The sequence below is a fragment of the Pangasianodon hypophthalmus genome, chromosome 11, assembly GCF_027358585.1.
Source record: "Pangasianodon hypophthalmus isolate fPanHyp1 chromosome 11, fPanHyp1.pri, whole genome shotgun sequence".
Classification (NCBI taxonomy): domain Eukaryota; kingdom Metazoa; phylum Chordata; class Actinopteri; order Siluriformes; family Pangasiidae; genus Pangasianodon; species Pangasianodon hypophthalmus.
The window spans coordinates 21,003,557-21,029,792 of NC_069720.1; the positions used below are offsets into that span (position 1 = coordinate 21,003,557).

Genomic DNA, 26,236 nt, shown 5'->3' on the forward strand with positions numbered 1-26,236 from the left:
GACCCCCTTTGCTGAGAATCGTCCTTCTCCTTGTTTCTCAGCTTCTGTCTGAGCCCAACCAAATCCACACAATGCTCTTTATGCAGCAATAAAGATCACAACACTAAAAGGTTTTGATATTTATTGTTTCGTTGACAAAAATAATTAAGACTAGTTTTCCATCAATCATGATCAAGACTGACAATACGGTATTCATTCAGAACCATAAGTCATATTGTAATGTTACCATCATCTTGTTTAAGTGCAAGAGACTGGTTGCGGAGCATTATCTGGGCAAGAGTGCCAATTTAAAATACAAAAGTCTCTGGGTTGCTGGATAGTGTTGATATGTCTGTTATCTCACTTAAAAATACTGCAACAGGTTCTGTCCTGAATTGCAGTCCCAGTTAATGATGTGCAATCAGTTAGCCTCATTCTTCGATGCTTCGTCGAAGTTCTCTACCAGATCTGGGGAGAGGAGAGAAAATGTGTCAGGGGCATGGAGATTCATGAAAAAGAGTTCTTCTTCATATTCATAAAAAAAAAAAAAAAAAAAAAAAAAAAAATTTGATGTGTCCTACCTGGGACATCATCATCCTCTTCATCGATATCTTCTGCTTTTGGGGCTTTGTTGTCAAGAACTTTACACAGACAGGAAAAAAAAGCATAGGTTGTTTTTAGTTATCCAATGAACACGAACACACACACACACACACACACACACACACACAAAAAAAAGAAAAGATCTTTCTACTGTGCGTCACTCTCACCCACCTTGTCTGGGGAACTGCTCCGCAAGTTTGCGCAGACTCGTGAGACTGTCTGCACCCAGTTGACTGAGGATGCCGGGAAGCATCTCTGTCAGCTGCTTGGTCTCTGCATGGCCTGTGATGGCGAATGTGTTTGCAGACAAAGATGCCTGCACTTTGGGGTTATTGAAGTGGATCACTGTCCCATCATCCTTTATCATGTTCACCTGCAATCACAGACATTCAAGTTAGACCCAAGTCCATTTCCCTGAGCAGTACTATTACTCTGATTTAATCATAAAGGTTGCGGCTTTTGAGAGCCAAACAAAGCAGTAACACTGTACCTCCTCAATGCCAGCAATGTTATTCACAGCGAGTTTCTTTAACGAGCTCTGAAGTTTTTTGTCGTCCGCTGTTGCCGTTCTGTGGACGACCTTCTTCTTCCTACGTGCTGTTCCCTGAGAAGAGAAGACACTGAAACTTTAGAAACGTTTGCTGTGGTGTATAATAATTAGCTAGAGAAATACTACATGATGTGCGGTGGCTGCCAGAATTAAGGCTAAAAAAAATGTTAACAACGTGAAGGTTCATTTTACCTTGCCCCCTATTCGGACCTGGGCTTGAAGCTTGGCCAGTTTTTCTTGGTTCATATTGTCTTCTGGAAAAATAAAGAACATTTTGCTGTTGAGCTTCAGATCACACAATTACTGAGACTACACAATCACTAACAGTACATGAATAGTGTGAAACTGAGCTTTAACTCTTCAACCCTAGCAAAGAAATAAAAAATACAGAACTCAACATTACTGTCACTTTTATTTGCAGAAGTCACGCATTATTTGTAATAAAATTTTCGCCTCCTATGTTAGCGAGGAAAAACAAATGTCAAACGCAAACATAATGCGACGCCACTAGCTTTAGCAAATGAATTTCTTAATTTTACTGTTCATGTCAGTGTTACCTTTTATGCCCAACACAACCTTTTTTTTTTTTTTTTTTTTGATTCTGAGCAAATTTGCGCCTGGTAGCCCCGCCCCTTTTCCGCTACGTAAGCAAAGCTGCGACCGTTAAATGCACGAAGCGTCCAACGTCCCACACTTCCTTTTTTCGGTTGGATAAGTGCATCATGCGTGTACTTGAAGTGCATTTCTTCTTGTTGGAATTTTCAGTGTGTACACACTCACTGAACTCACACTATTTATACTACAAAACGTCGTAGAACAGTGCATAAGTATGCGATCTGGGACGCACTTTTAGTTCCAGTGCACTAATTTGATTGGTCAGAGTGCTGATATTTAACGTAACAGCACTGGGACATTTCACTGTGTGCATCATTCCACTTGTCTGTGTTCGCTACATAAATTTCCAATTCTAGCAATAGTTCGTTACGCTAAAACTGTTACTACACTTACTACGGCCTGTCAATCATTCTGTGCGTTACCACGGCAACACACAACTCTCTATCCAGCTGTAGCTTCTTCGGGAACTATGTCGACAGAGCAAAAATTAACAAAATATTTGGTCATATTGCGCCTGAAATGTCAGTTAATTTCTTATTAACTTATTAGAACTGTTGTACAAAAGCCGATATTTAGTATAACAGCACTCTTGTTCAAGCAATATTGCTTAAACATTCCTGCACTATTACCTGTGGCAAACTCAACACACTGACACATTATTATAACTAAGAACATAAAAAATGAATTATGGATCTTTATTTACAGTTTTATTAATTATTTATATTATTAAAAAATCTTCCACCACGCAATGTAGTCCCTTAGCAGAAACCTTTTGTTGCTAAGCAACATAACGGCCAAAGATCAGGCTACTGTACAGGATACGATTAGGATTATGGTTTAATTTTATGTCGGCGACAAAAACAATATTACAAATTAATAACTTATTATTAATAATATTGGCAATAAACAGTTTTCCATTTTAATGCAACATGTACAACATGTACAACATGACGAACTAACTCTTTTCTTTATTGGTGTTTAAAAAAAAAACAAAACAAAAAAAAAACTGGCGCCTGAATACAGAAATCATTGATCGTGATGCGGTCACAGGTGCGCGTGCACCGTGGATTTTCCAACGGTTTCGAACGCGAGCGCTCAGCCAATCAGATTTCAGCACCGAAAGGATCCACTTGGTGAAGAAAGTTATTGTGTAATAATCTGAGCAGAGCTGCTAGCGAGGAAGCTACCGAGGGGAAGACGTCTGGTGGGGCTTAATGTAGCTTAGCCGCCTGTTAGCTCGCTGGAATGTGGCCTTGACTAAATGTTGCTATATCACTATCTCCCTTTATGTATATAATTAAAAATAAAAATAAAAAAAGCTCCGTAGTGAATTCGAGGCAGCGAACAGCGTTTAACTAGCTAACTAACGTCAGGTCGCTGTTGAGTGAACTAGCTAAAGGCTAACTGCATCCAGGATGAAAACAACCCGCAGTGTCAACACTTTCAGAGACTTCGTGTAGCCAAGAAAAAAGATTAAACATCTAACGTTAAGCTTACTGTTTAATAGTAACTACTCAGACGCCATTAAATGATGAAAATTTCAGGTTAAAAAAAAATACAAACCTTTTACCTACAGCTGGTCAGAAAAGCATGCGACAAAAGAAGAAGGCGGAAATGACGATACCACTACGTCACTTTTATTTTATGTGCTCGTGCGTACAATGGGGTTGTATTAAAGCGCTGCTGCCTCTGCTGGTGAGAGCAGGCACAGTGAGGAGAAGTGTTTACTCACCATCTCTTTTTCTCCTACAGTACAGTCTGTTATCACACAAAGAGCATGAGACACATTAAACACCAGAAATCAAAGAGATATTAAAGACCATTCCTACTTAACACCCTTTTTTTCATGAATAGTCACAGTGAAGTCCATTTTTTTTCTTTATGCTATGTATAATTCAGTGTACAATTCCATTTAACAAAGTGAAACATTTATGGAGGCTGTATACATTCATAACACATGACTACACACACACACACACACACACAAAATACTGTTAACACTCATCAAAATTGTCTTTAGTAAAAGATGAACATCATGCAGACATTTCAAGCGATATCACTTCTCTTTGAGGTTTCCAGTATTCATGTATTTTGCAGTTTTATATTTCTTGATATGAAGTCATGAGTTTTTAAAATGTATTACTTGTGCAGTTGCCTTAAACAAGTGATATTCACACTTTTTTCCCTCCCAGTGCTTACATATATTTGACATACAGAATCTCGGCAGAATCTCTTGGAGGTTTAGTTGCAAATTTTGCTTATTTGTTTGTTTGTTTGTAACTATTTTGTTATGCTACATGCAAAATGTAGAAATGATAGTAATTATGCTCATGATATAGCCAGGTGTATATTCATACCCTCATATTCATATATAAGCACTCAAGTAATTTATTATCAAATGGTTCGACTAAAAATCTGTTCTCCTTTCTCCCCACCCCAGCAGTTCCCCTGTGATTTTCAAAGCTTTTTTTTTTTTCAGAATTAACATTCAGGCCTTTTCTCTCTAACCAGAATATATCCCTGGTAAACTTCTCTCCTCTCCTCCAGCTCATGTATAATTACGTTTGGTTGTGATGGGAGTGCCTGGAAGGACTGGGCCATCCAAGCAAATGAAGTCTGGTCTGCTGCTTACAGAGCTGCTTGCATTCACAGAACTCCCCAGAGCGCTAAACCTCCACCTATGTTCTGGTCCATGTTTCTGACATGGACTGTGGAATCTCTGTGCCAGCAGGAAAAGACGCTTCAAAACAGCCTTGCGCAGAAGTATGTACACCCATGGGTCAAGAATCTGGTTCCATGTGGCCAGTCGCACAGTCAGCAACAGGTAGCTATATGCATCTTCACCTTTCTCTTGCAAACTCGTGATAATGATCGTAACCTGAGAACAAATTAAACAAAATGCAAAACATGAGGATATTTAATCTATTGATGGAGGTAAAAATGTTTTATGCAGTGATTTCCTTTGGATGTTTCATATTGACTATAAGTCAAAGTGTATTTATCATTTGCACAGGATGTCAAGATATATACTATATATTATTTACAAATATGATCTGCATTGTTTGTGGCTTTTCCATGGCACTAATAGAGCCCCCCCAAAAAATTAAGTCCTTACCAGAAAAGGACCCCAACATACACACGATACCATCATGATAGCAAGGAGCTGGCATATCATCTCAGAATGGAGAGAACTTTTGCGAGAGCAGTGGTGGTCATGTTCACGATGCATTCTGGACCACAGAAGAGTGAGTCCAGTCACAGTGTTACACACGAATGAGATGAACAGAGCCAGCAATCCCAACACGGAGAAGATCATGGGGAGGAGCATATCCAGCCAGTCGCGTATCCCCACCAAACGATAGAAGCACCAGCTTCGGGAGCCCTGTACCTGGTATGGGCGCCACACTAACACTGGCAGCAGGGCCACGAGCAGGGCCACGATCCAGGTAAGTGCCAACAGCCGGTTTATGTGATAGGAGGTCAAAGCTGTGGTGTGAAAGAGTGGGCGAGTCACTCCAATGCAGCGCTCCACGGCCATAACGCCTCCAAGCAGCAGGGGACTCAGACCAAAAAAAGACATACAAATGCCGAAAAACCCACAAAGAACCTGCTTGGGATCGAAGCTTTCCCACTCTTTGTTCAAGGCATACACATAAAGAGCCAGAGAGCCATTTATAAGATGTCCCAGGAAGTCAGTCACCACCAGTCCGCTTGCAAAGAGCAAGAAAGAAGCTTTGGACTTCATACGGAGTCGATGGTAGGCTTTGAGAAGGATGAAGAGAGCCAGAGTATTGGAAACGATCCCCACCGTCATGGTTATGACAGAGGAAGTGACAGAGACGTTTTCTATATTACAGCTGTTATTAGACATAGTGCTTGATTTCAGACATTCTGTTTTAGCAGTCCCATTGTAAGACATGATTAAGCAATCAAGCCTGCAACACAAATTAAAGCAGCAGTAACTCAGATACAAACTGATTATTAAATTATCTAAATAGACAGACTAATTGAGAAGTCTGGTTTATACAATGTTGTTACTGGCACATAAACTGTGTTCAAAATGTTTGCAAGATTATACTTATGGCCACAACTTCTTAATAATTAACAATGATTTTAACAGCATAGTAGCCAATGATACATTTTTAATCACAAATTAAAACTTACCAGGGTAAAGAAATGTAATCAGGGTTTGTCAGTCTTCCAGCCTTCAGATGTCCCAAGAGGCTTGAGGACAATGAGTTTTTACAGCAGAAATTTAGGAATAAAAGCAGAAATTTACAGCAGAAAATTAGGAATAAAAGTTGCACTTTCTTTATTATTTATAGGAAAAAGAACCTGTTGCACACTTTAGTCAAGTACTCTTGCATGTTAAAGTCTCCAGATCTGTCCTTGACAAGGCAGCTCAACAAAATTGGGTTCCTAAAATTGCATTCTCGTCTCTTGTCAGTGTGCCCTTACAGCTGTGCTGTGTGAGGTGGATGATGGACTGATCTAAACTCCTCACACAGAGGGTAAAATACACCTAAAGGGTTGCCAGATTGAATTGAATAAATTCAGGTTTTAAACCCGCCCAAACCATCTGAATCCACAGTGTTTTCCTATTTTTTTGTCTTACACCATAGAAGGGGTTCATTCCAAATCGTCACTCCAACCAAGCAGAAGCCACACCTCATAGTCTATAACAAGGAAAGATCAACACATGATTAAGATTTCAAAATGCTCAATATGAAGAAATTTTACTGTAGGAAGTTTTAATAACTAACCTGTGAACTTGGCTTTTGAGACTATCAAATACAGGCAAATTGCACTTTCTGCCTAATTCTTATGCCATTATCTCCTTATTTTCAAAACATCTAAAAAATCTGACAATTGCATATGAAAATAGGTGTAATGTACTTAACCAGTATGAAGAAATTTTACTGTAGGAATTTTCAATAATAGAGCAGTGAAATTGGCATTTGACACTATCTAATGTAGGTAGATTTCTGCTTAATTCCTATGTCATTATCTCTTCATTTTAAAAATGTCTGAAAAATCTGAAAATTGCATATGAAAATAGGTTTAATATACTTTCAAAATACTCAATATGAAGATATTTTCTTAGTCGTTTTTATTAATTTATTCATGAATTTACCATTTTTCTGTGGAATATGGGCTACAGCATGTAAAATGTCCAGTTTCACTGTTCATCAATAACATGTGACATGCTAACACACTCGAGACCATACTTAACACCTCCACAATATATTTTTAATTAGATCATTATTTGTCTCACTTAACTATGTTGCTTTTGATGGATATTATATTTTTAAATGCTTTATTAGTTGAAAGGTTGGGTGGTGACAAAAAAAAGCTGAAAAACACTGTCCTTTATTATAGGTGGAATATATGTTGTAACATGGCAAATTCAGAGATTCCCAATAAAAAGACTATGGTAAAATATCTGATACTTAAGAATTAACTTAAGTCTCTTATATTGTGTCTCACAAATGAGTGCCAGGTTCTTTACATGCCTTATCAACACTTTTTTTATCATACGCCTTACAATGCAACTTGGATACATAGTCACTGATGTAACCTGCGGTCATCGGGTGTTTCGGGTCTTGCAACATCAGACACCCTCACCTAGGCGACCCAGCCGGAGGTGATCAGGTCCTTACTTGCATCCGAGTAGCTTATGTCTTCCACGGATTACCCCGCTTGTCGTTCATCATTGCAAACATGTCTAACACAACCAGAACCATACAGGCCTCTCCAGTGACTAAGGCTGTAGCAAGCCCCACTGGCCCCATTATTTATTGGTCAGTGCCACTCAACCCTATTTAAAATATGATGGGGCCATTGTAGAACATTGTAGGTTTGTGTCTGAGTAGCTTATGTATTCCACAGATCACCCCACTTAAGCCACAGCCATCTTAGCACCATTTCTGGAGTCTCTGTGGTGCTTTTGATAGCTTTTCTAATATGCAGCCCTGTAATGCCAAGAAGCTTCAGGACGAAGCCTCTAAAGCCAACTTCAATGGGCTCACATAGAGCCCTTCATCCTTGGCTCCGGGACTTGCCTACCAGGCCCTCTTCCTTTCCTTTCTTCCTTTCGTAGGCCTCTTCTATCCTGTCTATCCAGGGATCTGTGAGCTCCAGCAGGTCAATTGACTTGTGGTTTCTGACATCAAGACAATGTCTAGCCTTACTGTTGTTACTGTGTTGGTTTCTGGGAATTTGAGCTGTCTCACTAGGTTGATCTTCAGTGGCCAGTTCTGTGCCGTAGGAAGGAGTCTTCTTGGTTAGTTACAACTGCAGCCCTGACAAAAGCAATGTTCTGTCTCACTGCATGGTGCCTGCTTGATCCCTGTGCAGATGGCATCTGCTATTACCCTTAGCAACTGATCATGGTCCAGTGATAGCACTCCTCTCCCAGGGCCATTGGCCAATAGCTCAGTATATGCTCCAGGGTTCCTCTTCTCTGGCACAGTGAGCATGCAGGGGTTTCTGCCATTCTACAGCAGAAGAGGTTGGATGGGATGGGGAGGACATAAACTGACTGGATCAGAAACTTCATTCAGAATGGCTCAGCCTTCCACAGTTCTGCCTACAAGATCTTACAGTCCATCACTTGTACCGTAGTGTGGTCTTGGAGTGCTGCCCATCCCAGATCATCCAGATGCCACAGATCCCACTGGCAGTCTGTGCCGCAGCTGTGATTCGGCTTGGCCAATGGCCTCCTGTGCCTTCCACTTCCTCCCAGTTCTCACCTCAATGCCTGCTCTTGCTCACTTGCTCTGTCGTGAAGGTGTCATGGAGGTGCTGGTCAGTCTCCTTGCTCTTTGGAGCAAGCAAGGTAGCCGCAGAGAAAACGCTATTGCACAGCTGGAAGGCACAATTTCTCACATACCAAGTTAATAGGGCCATCAGATTTTTGAGACATTTTGAGAATGAGAAGTTAATGGTATAGGAATTAGACAGAGTGTCCAATTTGCCTGCATCCCATAGTCTCAAATGCCAAGATTGGACACCCTTGCGCCATCGGGACAGTTTTTTTTTAAATTCAGATTTAATACAGATTAAATCTGAATTCTGGATGATAAACACTGAAAATCATCCACTGTAGGAACCACACACCCCCCCCCCCCCCCCACATGTAAAAGTGACTTTTGAGTTTGTTTGTGCTGTACTAATTAAGTACTTTTTAAAATAAGCAAGATATTATTCAAGGTACATTGACAATCCTTTTAAAAAGACTACAAATTTATTTCATAGCATCTAAATATTAACGAATTTAAAAAGAAAGTTACAAAGTTTCCATTTGCCTCACATTTTGATCATGAAATTGATGGTCTCTAAATTTTGGCTAAGTATGGCTAATTATTTATTACAAATATATTTGAGGTTAAAAACTTGTCTAAACCTCAAATTTTCCTGGAACCATTCTTTAAAGAAAACAAACAAGGAATATAAATTGCACAGTTCATGTGTAGGCAGGCTTGCAGTATGTAATGTCCCAGCCTGGTACATAATTTAAGCTTTAAAGGTAAACTATATGTAGCTTTCTAAGTAATACACTAAAGTTACAAAATGTGTATGCTTGAGGGTATCACAACAAAGAATAGTGTAGGTTTATTCCACGTGACAATGGAATTGTGGGGCCCCACAGTTGGACCCATCTTGGGTCCAAGACAACTTACCCAGTTGACCCCCATGAGAGCAGGGTTATGTATAGTCTATACCAAGTGTATTCTACTAAAATTTGTAAAGGTGCAGTTACATAACATTCCTTGCTTATTAAAGGTCACATATCTGAAGGCTGTTAACAATTACCTTATAATGCTTAACCATATGTGATTCATTTATGGCTATAAATAAGACGATATGAAGTGGTTATGTTTTGTTTCGTAATGGCACTTCACTTTAATACTTTTGGTGACTTTTTTACCACTAGTGCCATGGACTCTGAACAGAGGAGAGACTTGTTTTGAATTCGACATTAGGGAAATAAACGCATACTTCTCTGTCCATTTGTATTTTAACTTCAAACAGACTTTTCTTTAAATCAGCCATGCCATTAGTTTGCTAATCAGACCACAGAACCTAGACAGAATGAAAATCTATTTAAGTCTCTAATGTCTCTAGCCCTGTAGCTAGTTCCTGGGCCAATGAGTTGCTTTGAGCTAAATGATTTATATGCGTGTGACTGAAAAAACCACAACAGAGGTTCTGCTACAGAAGACGAACCAGTTCATCTATAGAAAACTATAGTCGCTGGAGTATGACCTTTTGTTTCATACATTTATGAGCTCTGCTACATTTTTTTTATTTTTTTATCAACTACTCAGCTCAATCTATCAAAATACTTTTCTGGGTCCGCATACAGACTGTGCCCACCAGGTGATGACCCTTCCTTTATACATTCTGCCATCAATGCAGCATGATTTGAAAGTTGCATGAATTACATAAAAAATGAACGGCTAATTAATGAAAAATAAAGGAATAGACAACCTTTGTCATTATAGAACAGCCAAGTAAGTGTCCTTTCCAAATTAATGGAAGATTTAAAGAGTGTCATTAGCTTGGGCTCTATTTCACCCATGATCCGTATCCATAGAAACAGCATGATCAAGGGAAGTCACCCTGTCCATGTCCATTTGTCTGGACAGTTTGTTTGTACCCTTTCATTAAAAGTGTTTACAAAGTTACACCAAGCACAGTCAGTACATTATTTACTACCTAAGTAATGAGGTATTCATTATAAGTCACAGTTTCTTAATTAAACAGATGTTGAACTTGTGGAATTGCCCTATCCATGACAGGTGTGCAGGCTGTTGAGTCATTGTGAAGCATGACGCAGCTCTTTGAATGATGGACTATAAGATAAGACAATGACTGGACTAAGTTTTAGACAGAAAAATGACTGAATCTCTGACAGATCTTCACCTCAAAATGAGAACTGTGTTGCCGTGTAATAGACTCCAGCCATATATTATCTACAGATATCTCTTCCAATGCAGGTCATATTAACTTGTAAAATATCATCAGAAGCTTTATGGATGTACCCTAAGCAGTATTTTACAGCAGAATAGAAAAGTCTTTTAATGTCTATGTGTTAGAGAGTGTCAGTGTGTGCTGTGTGATGTCTTCAGATCCCTCACGGAGACTTGTGAATACATTTATCCAGCAGGTGTTACTCTTTCTTTTTCATAGTCTCCCTCCTTTCAGCACTGTGCTATAGACATTATGTGTCCTGCGCCTCACTCAGAGCCCTCTTCTGTCACAGGCTCCTTTTAGTGTAATGACCCTTTCTCTACATGACCTAGAGAACTGGTGCAGAGGAAAAGGTTTTCAATTTGCACTTGAGTACGTACAGTGTATGTGTCTGAATTATGGTGTATTTCAAGCAATGGCAGAGAAACTACAAGCTTGAGACATGAGGTAAAGAAAAATGGCACACCTACAATGTGGAAAGTAAAAGTCTAGAAATTTAGACCAGCCCATATCAATCCGGTATTAGTAATGATAGTGAAGATACCAAGTAATTGTATGTTAACTGTAATTACTTTCGGAAGACCTGACTCTGAGCCGCTGTAAGAAAGACTTATAATGTTCGAACCTTTCACAAAGTCACCACATCAGGTAGAAAGAGGTTTCTTTTGTCAAAACTGCATACTGCTCCTACCGCCTCCGAAAGCTGCCTGTCTGCTTTTCCTTCATTCATCTTCTCCTGTCATTCAAACACAAACAAGCTTCTCATCAAAAAAAAAAAAAACACAGAAAAGCTGAACTACTGATTTACTAGATAAAGTATTTAAATATTAACTAACTCTTAATCGGTTCCAGTAGCTCACCAGCTGACTACTAGCTAGCTAATTTAGCTAACACTAATGTAGCAGTTAGCATACAAGATTAGCTAAGATTTTCTCAAATAAACATACTAAGCTGTCCATTAGGGGACTGTAACCAGCTTTGGCACCTAAATGTATTTGAAACAAACACTCGAATGAACAAGTTTCCTGTAAGAAATACATTTGGTCACTTGTTCAGTCTGACAGAATGATGAGATTCCCTCTGTTCACTTTGCATAATCTCTCAAAGCATGAGCTTCATTTATGCTATCTACCTTTTAGGAGGCCTTATTATAACATTATTATGATAATATTATTTATAACCAGTATTGCTGGCCTTAATATATGTATTAATAGCATTTTTTTCAAATGAACTGCTTCTGTAAGGCACTCATTAGCTTGCTGAGATTTGCTGTAATTTTGCCCTTGAACACAGAAGCACAGAGAAAGTATGGCCATCACCTTATAAATTATTTACTAGTAACACAACTAGTTTTTCTTATATACAATTAGTGAACTGTTACCTACAAGATGATGTTTTAGGTTGATAGCTAATGTTAGCTAGGTTAGCTAACTGGCTAAAGTGAGCTTTGCCATCAGGTAACATTTACAATTAAACATTTCTAATTATATTAAAAGCTGAAATTGGCTTCATCAAATATCTCTGTTTCTGTATGTAGCAGAAATTATTATTATTATTATTATTATTATTATTATTATTATTATTTTGCCCTTTATCATCTGCATTTTAAGGCTGATGTAGTGACAGTGCTGGTCCTCTCTGACTATAGTAATAACAAGTCATAATGTGCTCCTGTGTGCATATCAGGTCTAAATTCCAGAGCCACTAGATGGCAAAACCTGACTATATATTTGTAGTCAAGCGTATGGTGACTACTGCCCAGCCTAGTGAATTAATTAATCTTATATTCTTTCACTGTGTTCATATTAGCAAATAACATTAATCATGTAGGTAACTGATCAATCTAAACTTGGACTAAATATACTAAAATCAGGTGTAGATTTACTCAATAAGGCTGACAAGTCAAACAAGTGCTACCTACCTTTATTAACTTTATAGAGATTGACTTAAATTTTACACAGTGGTAACAGATATTGATGTCAATGTAGACTCCTGTATTAATCCATGTTATTTTTTAAACTTTCTTTAAAATTGCATTTGACATTAATCACCTTTACTGTCAGTAACTGTATAAAAAGTATAGTATTGCCCTAGAATTAAGAAAGAATTTTTATGGGAGAAATGACGTAATGAAATTTATGAATGCCGATGAAAAATACCTGTGTATCATTTCAATAATCTCTCAGTAAATCATATTAAAGTGTCACTGCATATAGCTTTTGATTTGTATAGACATTCACTGACTAATTCTTCTTAGGACTGGATGAAAAGCATGACTCAGAGACATCCTGTCAGTGTATTCTCTAAACTACAAAACTACAAGTACAAAGTCAACATGCTCTTTCTTTCTCTGAGGTGAAAAAGATACATTGCACCCCTTGAAAAAGACGTCTCATCACCCTTCTGACAGAGCGCACATCATCCAACTGAGCATCTCAAACTGTGTCTCAATATATCTCTCTAGACCGCACTGTCTTTCTCTTACCATCTCTCGCTCTTCCTCTGCATCCGCTGACCAGCATCCTTTCAGGGTCACCGCGCTGTTATTGGATGTTGTTACATGAGAGCCATGGTATTTGCTGACTCTTGTCTGGCTGGATATTGGAGTCCTTGACCCTTCTGAGTCACCAAAGGTCATCAGGGAAACTCATTTTCTATTTGGTATAATTAGCACCACTTCTATAATAAACATCCGGGTTCAATAACACATTTTTCTCTTAATGGGATTGGGGATGCTAGCTGGGACAAATGGGTACATTAATGCACTAATGCATAATTAAGCATTTTGTCAATTTAGCTTTTATTGCTGAAAGAATTAGAATAGCAACTTTTAAACATTTAAAAATGACTAAAAGAAAGATAGAGATCATCAGCATTTGCAGCAAATGTGTAATTTAATTCATTATAATTTGGCAAGCGATTTTCAGAAGGTTTTAAAAACATATGGGTGCCAAAATAAAGCAAAAATGGTATCTGTGTTACTCTATGGGGGTATTTTGCTGGCATGGTTTGGCTCCACTCATCCCCTTAGAGGGAAGGGTCACTGCAAACCAATACACCGTTCTTCTGACTGGTCACATTTATCCTATGAGCAATCATTTCTCTCCTGATGGGAGTGTGCTGTTCCAGAATGACAATGTCCACATCCAAGACAAAATGATACAAATCATATGCTATGGTTTTCACAGTGAACAGATCTCAACCCATTTGAGCACTTAAGGGACAATGTAGACCAATATCGCTTTCCACCACCATCATTAAAACACAGATAGAGGGAAATCTTTTGGAAGAATGGAGGTTATTCTGCCAGTACAGTCCCAGAAACTTGAAAAATTGATGCCAAGGTGCACTGATGCTGTTCTGGTGGCATCTTAATGAGACACTTTCTTCAGGTTTTTCCTTGTAGATTTTAGAAGGTAACTAGAAAGTTCATGACCATGTGAGATGTGCATAACTTTAGCTTAGTATTAGTATTAGATCTTCTCTAATGAGCCCTAACCAAAGAAACAGTGGAATATGATGTGTAAAATGGCATTAAGAAATAACATTTTGCTCCATTAAAGCCCTTTTTATCCATAGAGGGGCATACATAGGGGCATGCTAAAAAGCCATTTTTAGCCATTGAAGATGGCAACCACATTGTGAATTAAAGCGTAAAACCATGCAGAGTATTTAATTGTGGTTATTCTTTGTTGGGTGTTGGTCAGGAAGAAGGAAACATACTGCAGACCTTTTGGGGTACAAGCATTGTCACCTTGTACACTCTTTTAAACATATAAAGATTTTGTGACATGTCTATCTGACTGCGATGTTCTGAGGAAACAAATTCTTCTCTCGTACATTAGCATAAATAATCTTTAAACCATTTCTTACTGCAGTTATCACTTGTGTTTTTCCAAATGTTCACTTGGCATAATCACTTGTGTGTCTCCGTATGTGCCTTTTGAAGTCTTAACCATTCAATTCATTAAAATCACAGCAGGTGATAATGCTGTGAAGTCTGAGAAAAGAGAAAGGGAGTGTGTGTGTGTGTGTGTGTGTGCGTGTGTGTGTGAATGAGACAAAAAGGGCACTTTAACCACAGATGAGAGGACAATGTCAACAAAGTCTGCAGAGATGAACAGCAAATGGAAATCATTATAATGTAAAATGACCTTTAATTGTATGGAACTAATTTAACAGGCTTTTAAAAAGAAACCCAGGAGGTTAGGAAGGATTAAGGATTATGTGAATGAAAAAAAATGCATAGACATGCAAATAAATGGAAAAGAAATAGAAAACGAATGGTTGAGCTGTGTAATTGACACATGCATGAATAATAAGTAAACTATGACAGGTCTTGGATCCAAATGTTGTGCTTTTATCTCTGCTAAACTTTTACTTTAATGCTCAAGTTCTTTGCTCAGATGCAAACTGTTCAAACTGTTTAAATTATTATTATTACTTTTAAAAATCCAATGTCCTCTGTCTTTAATGCACTAATAACTGAACTGAGTGCCTCAGTAGAGGTCAATGGAGAAATCAGGATCAGAATGAGCTTTTATTGCCAAGTGTGCTCACACACACACACAAGGAATTTGACTTGGTATGAAGCTTCCAGAACTCACATACCAATAAGATGGCAAGACATATAATAATAAAATTTTATAATCATAATAACATGAGAGAATATTTAACACCTTACAGTAGACACAATAGGCTTAAACGGAATAGATATATCTACAGATATAATACAGCTATGTGCAAGGTGAAGGCAATGGCAGAAGCATTAAAAAAGTATGTTCTATATTGTACAATCCGTGTGTGTGTGTGTGTGTGTGTGTGTGTGTGTGTGTGTGTGTGTGTGTGTGGCTGCTGCCCACAATAATAACCTTTGCAACGGTACTTGAGTGATCATGCTGGCATTGTGCTTCCAGCTGCTTCTGGAATTTTCTGAGGTAAACTCAGAAATGTATAGATGGACGTTTGTGCTTCAGAGAAGGTGGTGAAACATATTGATGAATCTTTAAGTTCATAAATAGTGAGCCTAACCTTTCTTTCTGTCTATTGATCCAATCTGTCAACCAGAGTCTGAGTTTTCATGGATTATTCTGCTTTAAATTATGTGCCTCCATTCTTAGCCAGCACATCACCAATACACAAAAACCTGCCCTGATTGATACAGTATAGAAAAGGTACATTTGTGTGTATATGAGATTCAGTTTGTGAGCTGTGGGAGAAGCAGGGCTTTGGCTGTCAGCATGAAGGCACCTTGCTGGGGTCTGAGGTTACACTGAGCAGATGGGCTGCTGCTGTAGATGCTTGCCACTTGATGGATTAGATGCACACTTACTGGACATCACTCACCAGGTTGCCACTTTTAAGGATAGCATTTTAACACACTCATCTTCATACTGCACATCACACAACACTGAAGCACACATCTGACAACCGTAAAGCTTTATAAAAAATGACCATTTTTAAGCCAGGACAATAAATATTGCTTAATAATAGAGCGAGATTATTGGTTTGATGTAAATCTTCTATGTATGGCAGGTTTTCTCTTTCATATACTGTCATAAATTTTAAAGTCCATTTTTCCTTCATTGCAGCATGTCTCATTCATGATTATTGTATTCAATTATAAAGCACATTAATTCTTTCTTAGTTGCTTATTAAATCAATTTTAATCAAATTGTGTTAATTACAGTAAAATACTTTCTGGAAAAAGTATTAGTAGTATTTTCTTTTTTCCCGTAAAAGTCACAATTTTGCTGAGTGGGTTTGAATCCGCGAGTTTGAATCCGGACGATACTACAGCCATCCGTGGCTAGGAACCAATGGAGTAAAAATGGCCATGCCAATTTTGGTAGGAGGGATAAGCATTACTCTCTCCCCTGTCAATCACAGCAACACTAGCCAATCATAGGCATCAGTGAAGTCACGTATGTAGAAGAGGGCGGATAGCACAAGTGTGTCACACTGCCCTGTGATGGAGCATGAGCAGCAGTTTGAAAAGATGAGGTTGTCTGGTCTCAGAGGAAGCACGTGTTAGCCTTCACCCTTCCTGGCTGGTAGTTTTCCTGTGATAGCTGACTAGTGGGTGGAAACTGGCAGATGGTCAAACTGAGAAGAAAATAGGTCACGATTTTCCTTTTCTATTAAGTACGATTTATATTACCTCAGAGTGCCCCTAGGTGTGCATGTACCCTGATTTAGGAAACTCAAACGCTAATGATTGAAAACCCTTACACACCTCCTGCTAGTTTACTGAGCAAGAACAGACAAGTGAGTTGACAGTACAACTCTGCAAGTTTTATAACCCTGAACTTAATAAAATATGCCACATGATAAAGGGCAGATTAAACAATATGTCTGTCTATTAAACCTGCAGTTTGAAAAGGAAGCCCCTGATAATAATACATATTAATGACAGATCTATATTAATATTGATCAAAGATGGTGTGGGAATACCTTTCATTACACTAAATGATATTCGCTGTCCAGACGTCAGCTTTAATCAGGGCGATATTGATCTTGGACACCAGACTTGGCAGGAAGGCAGAAGAAGAAGCTTGTTGCTGCCCAGTCATTTCTTACAAAGCTTAATGAAAGTGTGGCTGGTGGGATTCAAGGTTGAATTCATTTGCCTGAAGGACAATGCTCTGTGGTCATTTGAGAATGACCATGGGAGAAATTCTTCAAGACTGAATCCTTTGAGAACCAATGAGTACAGGAAAAATGGATGCTTAAAGGACCTTAAAAGGACAGGCTAATTTTTTAGTTCTAAAATGAAAATATGAATGTCAGTACAAATACCTCGCTTGCTCTAATCATTTAGGATTTATTCACATGGCACAGAGGAGTTTTCCACATGGATGATTTTAGTTTCTAACTAACCTGCAGTACATTTCTAGGCAGCTGGCTAATCAATTTTCCTGGATCAGATCATGAGGGGGACAGGTGTGAAAAGACTTGGCATAAGCACAGGAAAATATTTTCTTGATTCCAATTTAACATGTTAATCTCAGTTTCAGAATTTGAAGCCTAATGGGGTAAGTAAAGATTCTTGTATGAACACAGACATTATTAAAACTATTAATATTCACATTAGTAAATATTAACACTTGTTAAGCTAGAAAACCCTTTTTCCTGGTGCAAAGATTGCAAGATTTTACTTTGTTTTCAAGAAGACCAACATCTAGTGATGCTTGTCAACATCTAGTGATGCCTGTCAGTCTAGTCTCTTTCTGTTTATTTAAATACAATGCTGTGTAGCTACAGTGTGGAACAGCACTGGCATGCCAGAAATTGTGCTGTGTAATTAGCAAGCAGAGAGCATCCTGTCTCTCTCTTGGCCCCTGATCAAGTCTACACCCTCGGATCACTTTCAGAGACATTTCAAATAATCCTCTGCAGCGCATTAAAGGACCACGCACCTGCTTGGTCATAATGTTCCAAGGTCACCTCCATTCTGTGCCTTTAAATGTTAAACACCTTCACACATATTTTTAGCATGCTGGCTATGTGTGTTTTAATCTCAAGCTAAAATTGTTACATCAGTCTTTATTTATTGTTTTGTGAGACTGAAGTTAAAGTGACTCAAGTGACTAAAGTGACTCAGTTCCTTTGCAGTGTTCTGTCTCTCAGCCACCCACCCACCCACATACACACACACACACACACACACACACACACTACTAGCACATCATAGTTAGTCAGACAAATAATGTATGATTGAAAGGTGGAGTTGCAAAGAGAGATAGACAGAGCGAGGGGTGGGGAAGGAAAGGTGATGAGAGGAGAGAAGGAGAGGAAATTGAGAGAGCATGTGAGAGAGAGAGAGAGAGAGAGAGAGAGAGAAAGGGAAGGAGGGGCAAAGTGGGAGACAGTGACGGGGAAAGTACAGGAACAAGACAGGAACAACCATCACTACAGTTGTTCCAGCGGATACACAGATTTCTTCCTGCACTTACAAGCTGGTCTAATTTCTTATTTGCATTCTGAAAAAAAAAACTTTAATCTTTAAGTTTTGTTCAATTGTTCAGTTCACATAATTGCACCATTTGAATTTAATCTCTTTATTGACATAATTTGTACATTCAAATTTTCAGATGTTTTCTAAAAACATTTCAGACATACAAGACCTGACCAACCGGGATGAATCCAGCCAGGAGCGTCCAGCTAATCCTGATCCTCTACCTCCAATGCATCTACGGTAACGTCCTTTTTTTTCCACACTCTGATTTTTTAATCAGCATGTGGTGACAAAAAAAAATCCCTATGTGTGCAGAATTCTATACTGAGTTTGAACATGAAATAGTTACTGGTAAAGAAATAATGCATAAATGTTTTACTTTAAAAAATGTACTTTTAAAATGCATATATAAGCTGCTAGACAAAGTGATGTTAAAAAGAATCATTCTTTGGTTTTCGTTGCCACAGAGACCTTTTTTTTCCTCCATAAATGTTGCCATTATTTAGAAGGATCTTTGTGGAGAATGATTACTTCATTTATTGCGGTAACAACTAAAAAAATGAATCATGGACCGTAAAAAATAACTCTTTTTACACAACTAAAAGTGGATCACTCCTTTTCTGGCACCTACATTTCTAGTTTTTCTGGCACCTATATTTTTAAGAGTGCAGATGTTGTTCATTTTTAGATTTGCGACTATCCTATAATACTTTATAAAGGACACAGTAAAACTGCTAGTGATTATAGTTTACTACTGAAGGAGTTATTGTGAGCTGATAAAAGCTCTGGGGACAAAAGGACAAGATACCGAACAGCTTGCTGCTAAAGATCACACTGCTACAAGACTTCTCAACTAGGAAGTAAAGATTGAAGAGCTTATTTATCTTCTTACCCAGTAATAACACTATGACATTCCACACTGAAGAGCTCTTCAGCAAGCTAAAACTCACCTGATAAATTGGATTAGCAAAACGACATCAATTTACCGGGACAAGAGAGTAGTCTTATCTTAATATGTGCTGCTCAGAGTGCACATGTCTCGTCTGTAAAACGTGGAGCTTCAGTAGTTGATTGAATATATGACTGAGAGAAATCCTTTACTCATCGTCTTTTGATATGAATGAGTATTAATTATGTGTATATGCATGTCTGTTTGTTTCTCTCACACTCTTTTAGTGTGCACACCTGCCCCGGCTCATGGTCATGCAGAGGAGAGACTACTTCAGGTTTTATTCCGTCGCTATAACAAGCTCTCACGTCCTGTAGAGAACATCTCAGATGTGGTGCTGGTCCACTTCGGCCTTTCCATCGCACAACTCATTGATGTAGTGAGTTTAAACTCGAGCTGGAATATAAACCTGTACATTTATTTACATCAGTGCTTTAGAAAGAAGGAAATAAAGAAACGCAGCATTTTTGTCATTTGCTAAATATAATAAAATATTTTTGTTCACATATACCAGCTTCGAAGGAACCTGGTGTATACACGTTCTAACTTCATGACCTCTATTTGATCAAATCACATATTAAAAAAGTTAATATGTGCCATTTGTTAATATTTTTTATTTTATTCCCTATGGCAGGATGAAAAGAATCAAATGATGACCACCAATGTTTGGGTGAAACAGGTATGTTTTGATCAGTTGGAGCATATAATTGAAAATTAATGAGATTTTTAATTGAAACTGGGCTCCCGTTACCTCACTCTCAGTTATCCTGTCATGCCTGCTGATTCAGAACATTGATGAGAGTGTATGTGCCCTGACAGGAATGGAGCGATTACAAGCTGCGCTGGAACCCTGAGGAGTTTGAGAATGTCACCTCCATCAGAATCCCCTCCGAGCTCATCTGGAGGCCTGATATTGTGCTCTACAACAAGTGGGTGCTTTTATGGACTAATGCCAAATTTCAATATTTAGAACACTTACTGCATATCAGTACATCAGTACATCATACTGCGTATGCTAATATTATTTATTATGTAATCATTATTTAATTTTTTGCCGTATATACATATGTGGAACATTCCTGAAATATAAATACACTTCTCCACATTTCATCATTATTGTTCTGCAAAATGGCGAACAAAATTCTTACTCACTGATTTCACAGTATCCAAATTAGACTCACACTTACAGTGTGGAAGCATCAGGTGCAAAACCTGTTCAGACCTTGACACTGGTACAAGTTGAACAAAATGTTGTGAATGTAACTTAGATATTGAGTTAATTTCCTCTAAGGTACTTCCAAAATGGAAAATTACTGATGACACATTACATAATTGAGTATGTACTTAAATACACAATTAAATATAAGATCATAAGATCAGTCCACATCAGTCCATCTGCGTGGATACCAGACAAAATTAGTAAATCTGGACTGTAAAGAAAAAAAAAAAGACATCTTAGCAAGTGAAAATCTTACATAGTCAAATTGATCTAGTATTTCCTATTGTAAGATAATAAACCAAATATAGGATTATTAAACCAAATTGTATACATTTTTACTAATTTCAAGCTTGAAATAGGCTTGGTCTGTTGGCAGATCATTTTTCTTTAACCACTTATTTCTAGAAAGAAGCAAAATTATCTGCTAATAGAATAAGAAAATGGGGAGCTTGAAATGAGTAAAAGCATCTAAAAACTGAATAACGATTGAATAATCTTATATTTGATTTATAATAATCTCATAATAAGAAATATTAGTTATATTTGTCTATATTCACTAGCTAAGATGTAATTTTTTGCAGTGAGAGTGGAAAAATTCTCACCTGCTATACCCTGGTCAGTGTTGCGGTAGATCCCGGGATCACTGGGTGCAAAGTGGAATAATTCACCATGGATGGGATTCCAGTCCATTACAGGGCACCATGCACGCACATTGAGTGGAAAAATACTTTTGTATTTTGTACTTTCTTTGAAAAGGGGGTTCTTCTAAGATATTTTGGGTAGTTGTAGGCCCTTTTCTTCACAAAATTGTCCTTCTTGGAATCCTCTCTGATTTGGAAACACTATGGTACTTTTCTACATAGAACCTCTAACGAACCTTGAACCTCTAAGAGGGTTAAAGTGAAGAATCCTTTTAGGTTCCAGATATCACGTTTTAACTAAGAATGTATGCATCAAAACAATTTCTTATCCTTTACCAAGCTATGCCTCAAATATCATTCCTTCTAACGAAATGATTATTTATGCTTGTAGCGCTGATGGAGATTTCGCCGTGACCCACCTGACCAAAGCCCAGGTGTTCCACGATGGCAGAGTCAAATGGAAGCCTCCTGCCATATATAAGAGCTCCTGCAGTATTGACGTCACGTTCTTCCCTTTCGATCAGCAGAACTGTAAGATGAAGTTTGGCTCGTGGACGTATGACCGAGCTAAGATCGACTTGGTCAGCATGGACAGCAATGTGGACCAAATGGACTACTGGGAGAGTGGTGAGTGGGTCATCATCAACGCTGTGGGAAAGTACAACAGCAAGAAATACGAGTGCTGCACAGAAATCTACCCAGACATCACATACTACTTCATCATCCGCCGGCTCCCTCTGTTCTACACCATCAATCTGATCATCCCATGCCTGCTGATCTCATGCTTGACCGTGCTTGTGTTCTACCTACCATCGGAGTGTGCTGAGAAGATCACGCTGTGCATATCGGTGCTCCTCTCACTCACTGTCTTCCTGCTGCTCATTACAGAAATCATCCCTTCCACCTCGCTGGTCATCCCACTCATCGGTGAGTACCTGCTCTTCACCATGATCTTTGTCACGCTTTCTATCATCATCACCGTGTTTGTGCTGAACGTGCACCACCGCTCATCCCGCACGCATCGAATGCCTCATTGGGTCCGCCAGCTCTTTCTCCACCTGGTCCCGAGATACCTCTTCATGAAACGTCCACCCGCTGCTGGAAAGAGGAACTGCCGCAAACTCATTGAAATGATGCATAGGCCAATGGCACTGCAGCCCATCCAGCAGGGCAACCCCACCTTGACCATGCCCCTCGATCTGGCCATGGTCTCTGCTAGCTCATCATGTGCAATGCACCGAGAAGCAGCATCCAAATCTCCTCTTTTCTGCAGCTCCCCCAGTAGTCAGTACTCCATCCTTCAAGAGGAGCCCACACACATGAACCTCACTCCTGGACTCACATGCACTCAAGTGAACACTTCCTCTACCTCAAGCCCTTCTTTGTCTCCAGATGCACCCCTTGGGCCTCTGCTTCAAACGTTAGCTCTCAGTGAGGTTTGTGAATTTCAGTGCCACAGTGCTGAGAGTGTATTTGTGGATACCACAGAAGGTACGCATGAGACAGGAACTCTTTGGCACTGTCATAAGCATGAGGAGACAAGTATAAAGACATACGTCACTGCAGATAGAAGTGAAAGTACAGGTTCATGTATAAGACACAAGGTCCGGGGCACTCAAATCTCAAGCCCCAGCTGTAGTAAAGAATCCAAGCTGGAGGAAACTGAGTTTCCAGTGTCACAGTCACTCCTGCGGGCCCTCGAGGGAGTCCAGTACATCGCCGACCATCTCAGAGCTGAGGATTCAGACTTTTCGGTAGGTTTCAGAACTCTATTTTAACCTCCTGAATTCAGAAGCAGCCCAAAAGCATGTCATACAAACAAAGTGTACCATTTGCCAGGTAGTACCTTCTTCTTCACTTAGGAAAATCAGTTCTGTTACACTTTTTACAATTTCATTTGCATGTCTGCTCGATAAGGCAACGGTGAGACATAAGCGTCACATTCTAAACAGGTTTTAAATTCTGTGGGCCACTTTGAGCTGGATATAGGTTGTCATAAATTTTTTACAACAGAGATAAAAAGTCAGAGGTTATAACATTGCCCTCGCACACTGAAATCAGTCATCCATTAAAAATGGGAAGACTTGATTATTAGACGATATAGTGCGAGATATAAAATTCATCATTTTCTTTCTTCCTACCAGGTAAGAGAAGACTGGAAATATGTTGCCATGGTGATTGATAGAATATTTCTCTGGATGTTTGTGCTGGTGTGCATTTTGGGTACAGCGGGACTGTTTCTGCCTCCTTGGTTGGCTGGAATGATCTAGAATCTGACACTGAGCTCAGCATTGAACAAGAAACCTGCCAAACACTTTCAGTGTCCTCATCCAGATCCACTGTTTTTGACTGTACAAATATCTGCAATATCATAATATCACATTCCAGAGTGGCCAATGTAACGATGAAGCATTTTTTCAAGGTCAGCTTATATTTCCTTGAAATGCTTTCAAGGCACAAAATGGTTTATTCCTGTCCTTTCAACAAAGGCCAGTTTCTGTTGCAAATAAGCTGCTGTGCCTTCTTCTGAAACGTTCCTTCATTTGTGTATTATTCCCTTTAAATTCACGCTTTAAATCTGTGCCAATTATAACCACATACCTTCATGCCATTTGTTATATATTAAAGGATCTGCTACAAAACTAGATGAATAAAATTTTACATACTGACAGCATAAAAGCAATTCATATTGAAATTTATTTAGAATAATCTAGATATTCATGTGCCATATTTGTACTGTTGTGTTTTTCGCAGGGAGGAGTAAATAAATGATTCAATGGAATAAATTCACTGGGCATCCATGTTACCCTAGAGCTCTATTTGTCATCTCTGTCTAAACAGATTGTGAGAAATAGCCTTCTGCTCTATCTGGTGGTGATTATAGCACAATAGATACTGACAGAATACACCACCAGATTTTGTCCACGTACACACACAATGGCAGGATGTAGAGATAAGCTTCTGTGCCACAGTTCATGCTGTCAGCTAGGAAGCTATAGCTGGATGCCTAATAATGAAATTATATTTCGAGAAAATAGTTACATCTTTAATCAAGAACAACAAAGGCTTGAGTTTCTTTCATAATAGTGCAGTCTGTGTTTAGAATCAAATGAGGTAAAACTCACTCACTCTGAAAAACAACAAGAGGGTTCTTCAGTGAAAACTGGTCAATACATCATAATCAAATATACTGACATGATCTTAGGCCAAAGCAAGAGACTTGTAGCTACGTTCTGCACATCTGACTGCAGCTCATAACAGACACATAAAACAAAGCAAGCCCCAGCTTGCTTTATACAGCCGACTCCATAACTGTTGGCACCCCTCAGGAAAATCGATAAAAAGACTGGATGAAATAACACATTTTCCTGACAAGCAACTGGAGAAACTCATTACCTTTCAACTTAAAAATATAGCTTTTTTTTTTTTTTTTGGGGTGGCACAGTAGGTAGACAGCTGCCTCACAGCTCCAGGGTCCTGGGTTCAATCCTGAGCTCAAGTTATTGAGTGGGTTTCCTCAGGGTTCTCCAGTTTCCTCTCACTGTCCAAAAACTTGCAGGAGGTCTGGCTATGTTAAATTGCCGATGTGTGAAGAAGTGGTGCCCTGCGATGGACTGAATTCTCCTGCCTTGAGCCCAGTGTTACTGGGATTGGCTCCGGATTGGCCGTGACCCTGATCAGGATAAAGCAGTTACTGAAGATGTATGTATGTATGAATGAATGAATGAATGAATAATAGTGTTTTCTCTCAAAAAGTGTCATAAATATAGTCATGCCTTAACAATGTTCAAAATAAATGTTGTGTCATCAGTCATAAAAAAAAAAAAAAAAATTTAAACTGCTCTTTATTTCCAGAAACTCTGTTGTTGTCTCTGACCATTTTCTGATAGCCAGGGATATAAACATAAAGTCGAACACATGTGAAAACTTTTCCTGAAGGCAACCAATAAAATGCAGTACCATTGGATCTGCAGTTGGAAGTGATTGTTGTGATCATATTAGACCAAAATTGAACTTTTTGTAGTGCACACCATTAGCATATTTGGCCAAAATTGGGAATGCTTAAAAGTAAATGCATCTGATACCCATTGTTAAATATTGTAAAATCTTTTGATGCTTTGGGGCTGTTTTGCAGCTGGTGGTGCAGTGAGGACTGACTGCATCATGAAGTACCAGGATATTTAAACTCAAAACTTGATTGGGTAATTTTCCTAAATAATGCATCCCATTTAACACAGACGTGATAGCAGGAACATAAAATCAATGTTTTGCAACAGCCATCTGACTCGAGAAAAGATAAGCATTGGCCTGAATTCAAATAGAGCTGTCCACACACATAAAGCCAATAATATTAAGTGTCTCCAACCTCCAACCAGTGTTGTTATTCTCTGCAGTGGACACTTCACTAAATATTGATTGTGGGGTTGGTGATAATTTTGAGACTGGTGTTTTTAACAAAATAAAATACAGTAGTTTAAAAAAAGTTATCACGTTTTAGCTAAAAATATCCAGAAATTCTGGAGTTGACTATACTACTACATATTAAATCATCTGATTTAGATCCTGTATCTTTCCTCTAAGAAGATAGATCTTTCCTTCTAAGAGGAAGTTAAACCACATTATAATCCACATTATTAATTGAGCATAGTGCCCAGTCTAGATCTGCGCACCAGCAGAAAAGGATTCTGGATCACTTGACCTAAAATAGAGAATATATTTATTCTCCATATCTTGCCAATATTTGTGT

The 26,236-nt window shown here is 38.6% G+C and overlaps 3 protein-coding genes across 5 annotated transcripts; 1 reads left to right on the forward strand and 2 right to left on the reverse strand.

The window, feature by feature from the left end:
• Positions 1-104: 104 nt before the first annotated feature.
• Positions 105-3,401, reverse strand: btf3l4 (basic transcription factor 3-like 4). 2 transcript variants are annotated; one of them, XM_026921200.3, is made up of 6 exons: positions 3,311-3,401; positions 1,325-1,386; positions 1,073-1,186; positions 754-955; positions 561-620; positions 105-447 (listed from the first exon to the last, which is right to left on the reverse strand). In XM_026921200.3, exons 2-6 carry the CDS (start codon positions 1,376-1,378, stop codon positions 401-403), a joined length of 477 nt encoding a protein of 158 aa, XP_026777001.1. In that variant the 5' UTR covers positions 1,379-1,386; positions 3,311-3,401; the 3' UTR covers positions 105-400. The 2 variants fall into 2 exon arrangements, with proteins under 2 accessions (XP_026777001.1, XP_053093933.1); XM_053237958.1 differs by having other exon boundaries at positions 3,318-3,342.
• Positions 3,402-4,146: 745 nt separating this feature from the next.
• On the reverse strand, positions 4,147-5,689 carry ptgfr (prostaglandin F receptor (FP)). The gene is made up of 2 exons (XM_026920858.3): positions 4,863-5,689; positions 4,147-4,625 (listed from the first exon to the last, which is right to left on the reverse strand). Exons 1-2 carry the CDS (start codon positions 5,664-5,666, stop codon positions 4,296-4,298), a joined length of 1,134 nt encoding a protein of 377 aa, XP_026776659.3. The 5' UTR covers positions 5,667-5,689; the 3' UTR covers positions 4,147-4,295.
• chrna4b (cholinergic receptor, nicotinic, alpha 4b) lies at positions 4,277-25,456 on the forward strand. Of its 2 annotated transcripts, none has more exons than XM_026920807.3 (7): positions 4,277-4,571; positions 18,839-18,920; positions 19,857-20,008; positions 20,264-20,308; positions 20,449-20,558; positions 21,881-23,243; positions 23,634-25,456. In XM_026920807.3, the coding sequence occupies exons 2-7, from the start codon at positions 18,863-18,865 to the stop codon at positions 23,757-23,759; spliced, it is 1,854 nt and encodes a 617-aa protein (XP_026776608.1). In that variant the 5' UTR covers positions 4,277-4,571; positions 18,839-18,862; the 3' UTR covers positions 23,760-25,456. The 2 variants fall into 2 exon arrangements, with proteins under 2 accessions (XP_026776608.1, XP_026776616.1); XM_026920815.3 differs by lacking the exon at positions 4,277-4,571 and adding an exon at positions 18,572-18,684.
• The last annotated feature ends 780 nt before the right edge of the window (positions 25,457-26,236 follow it).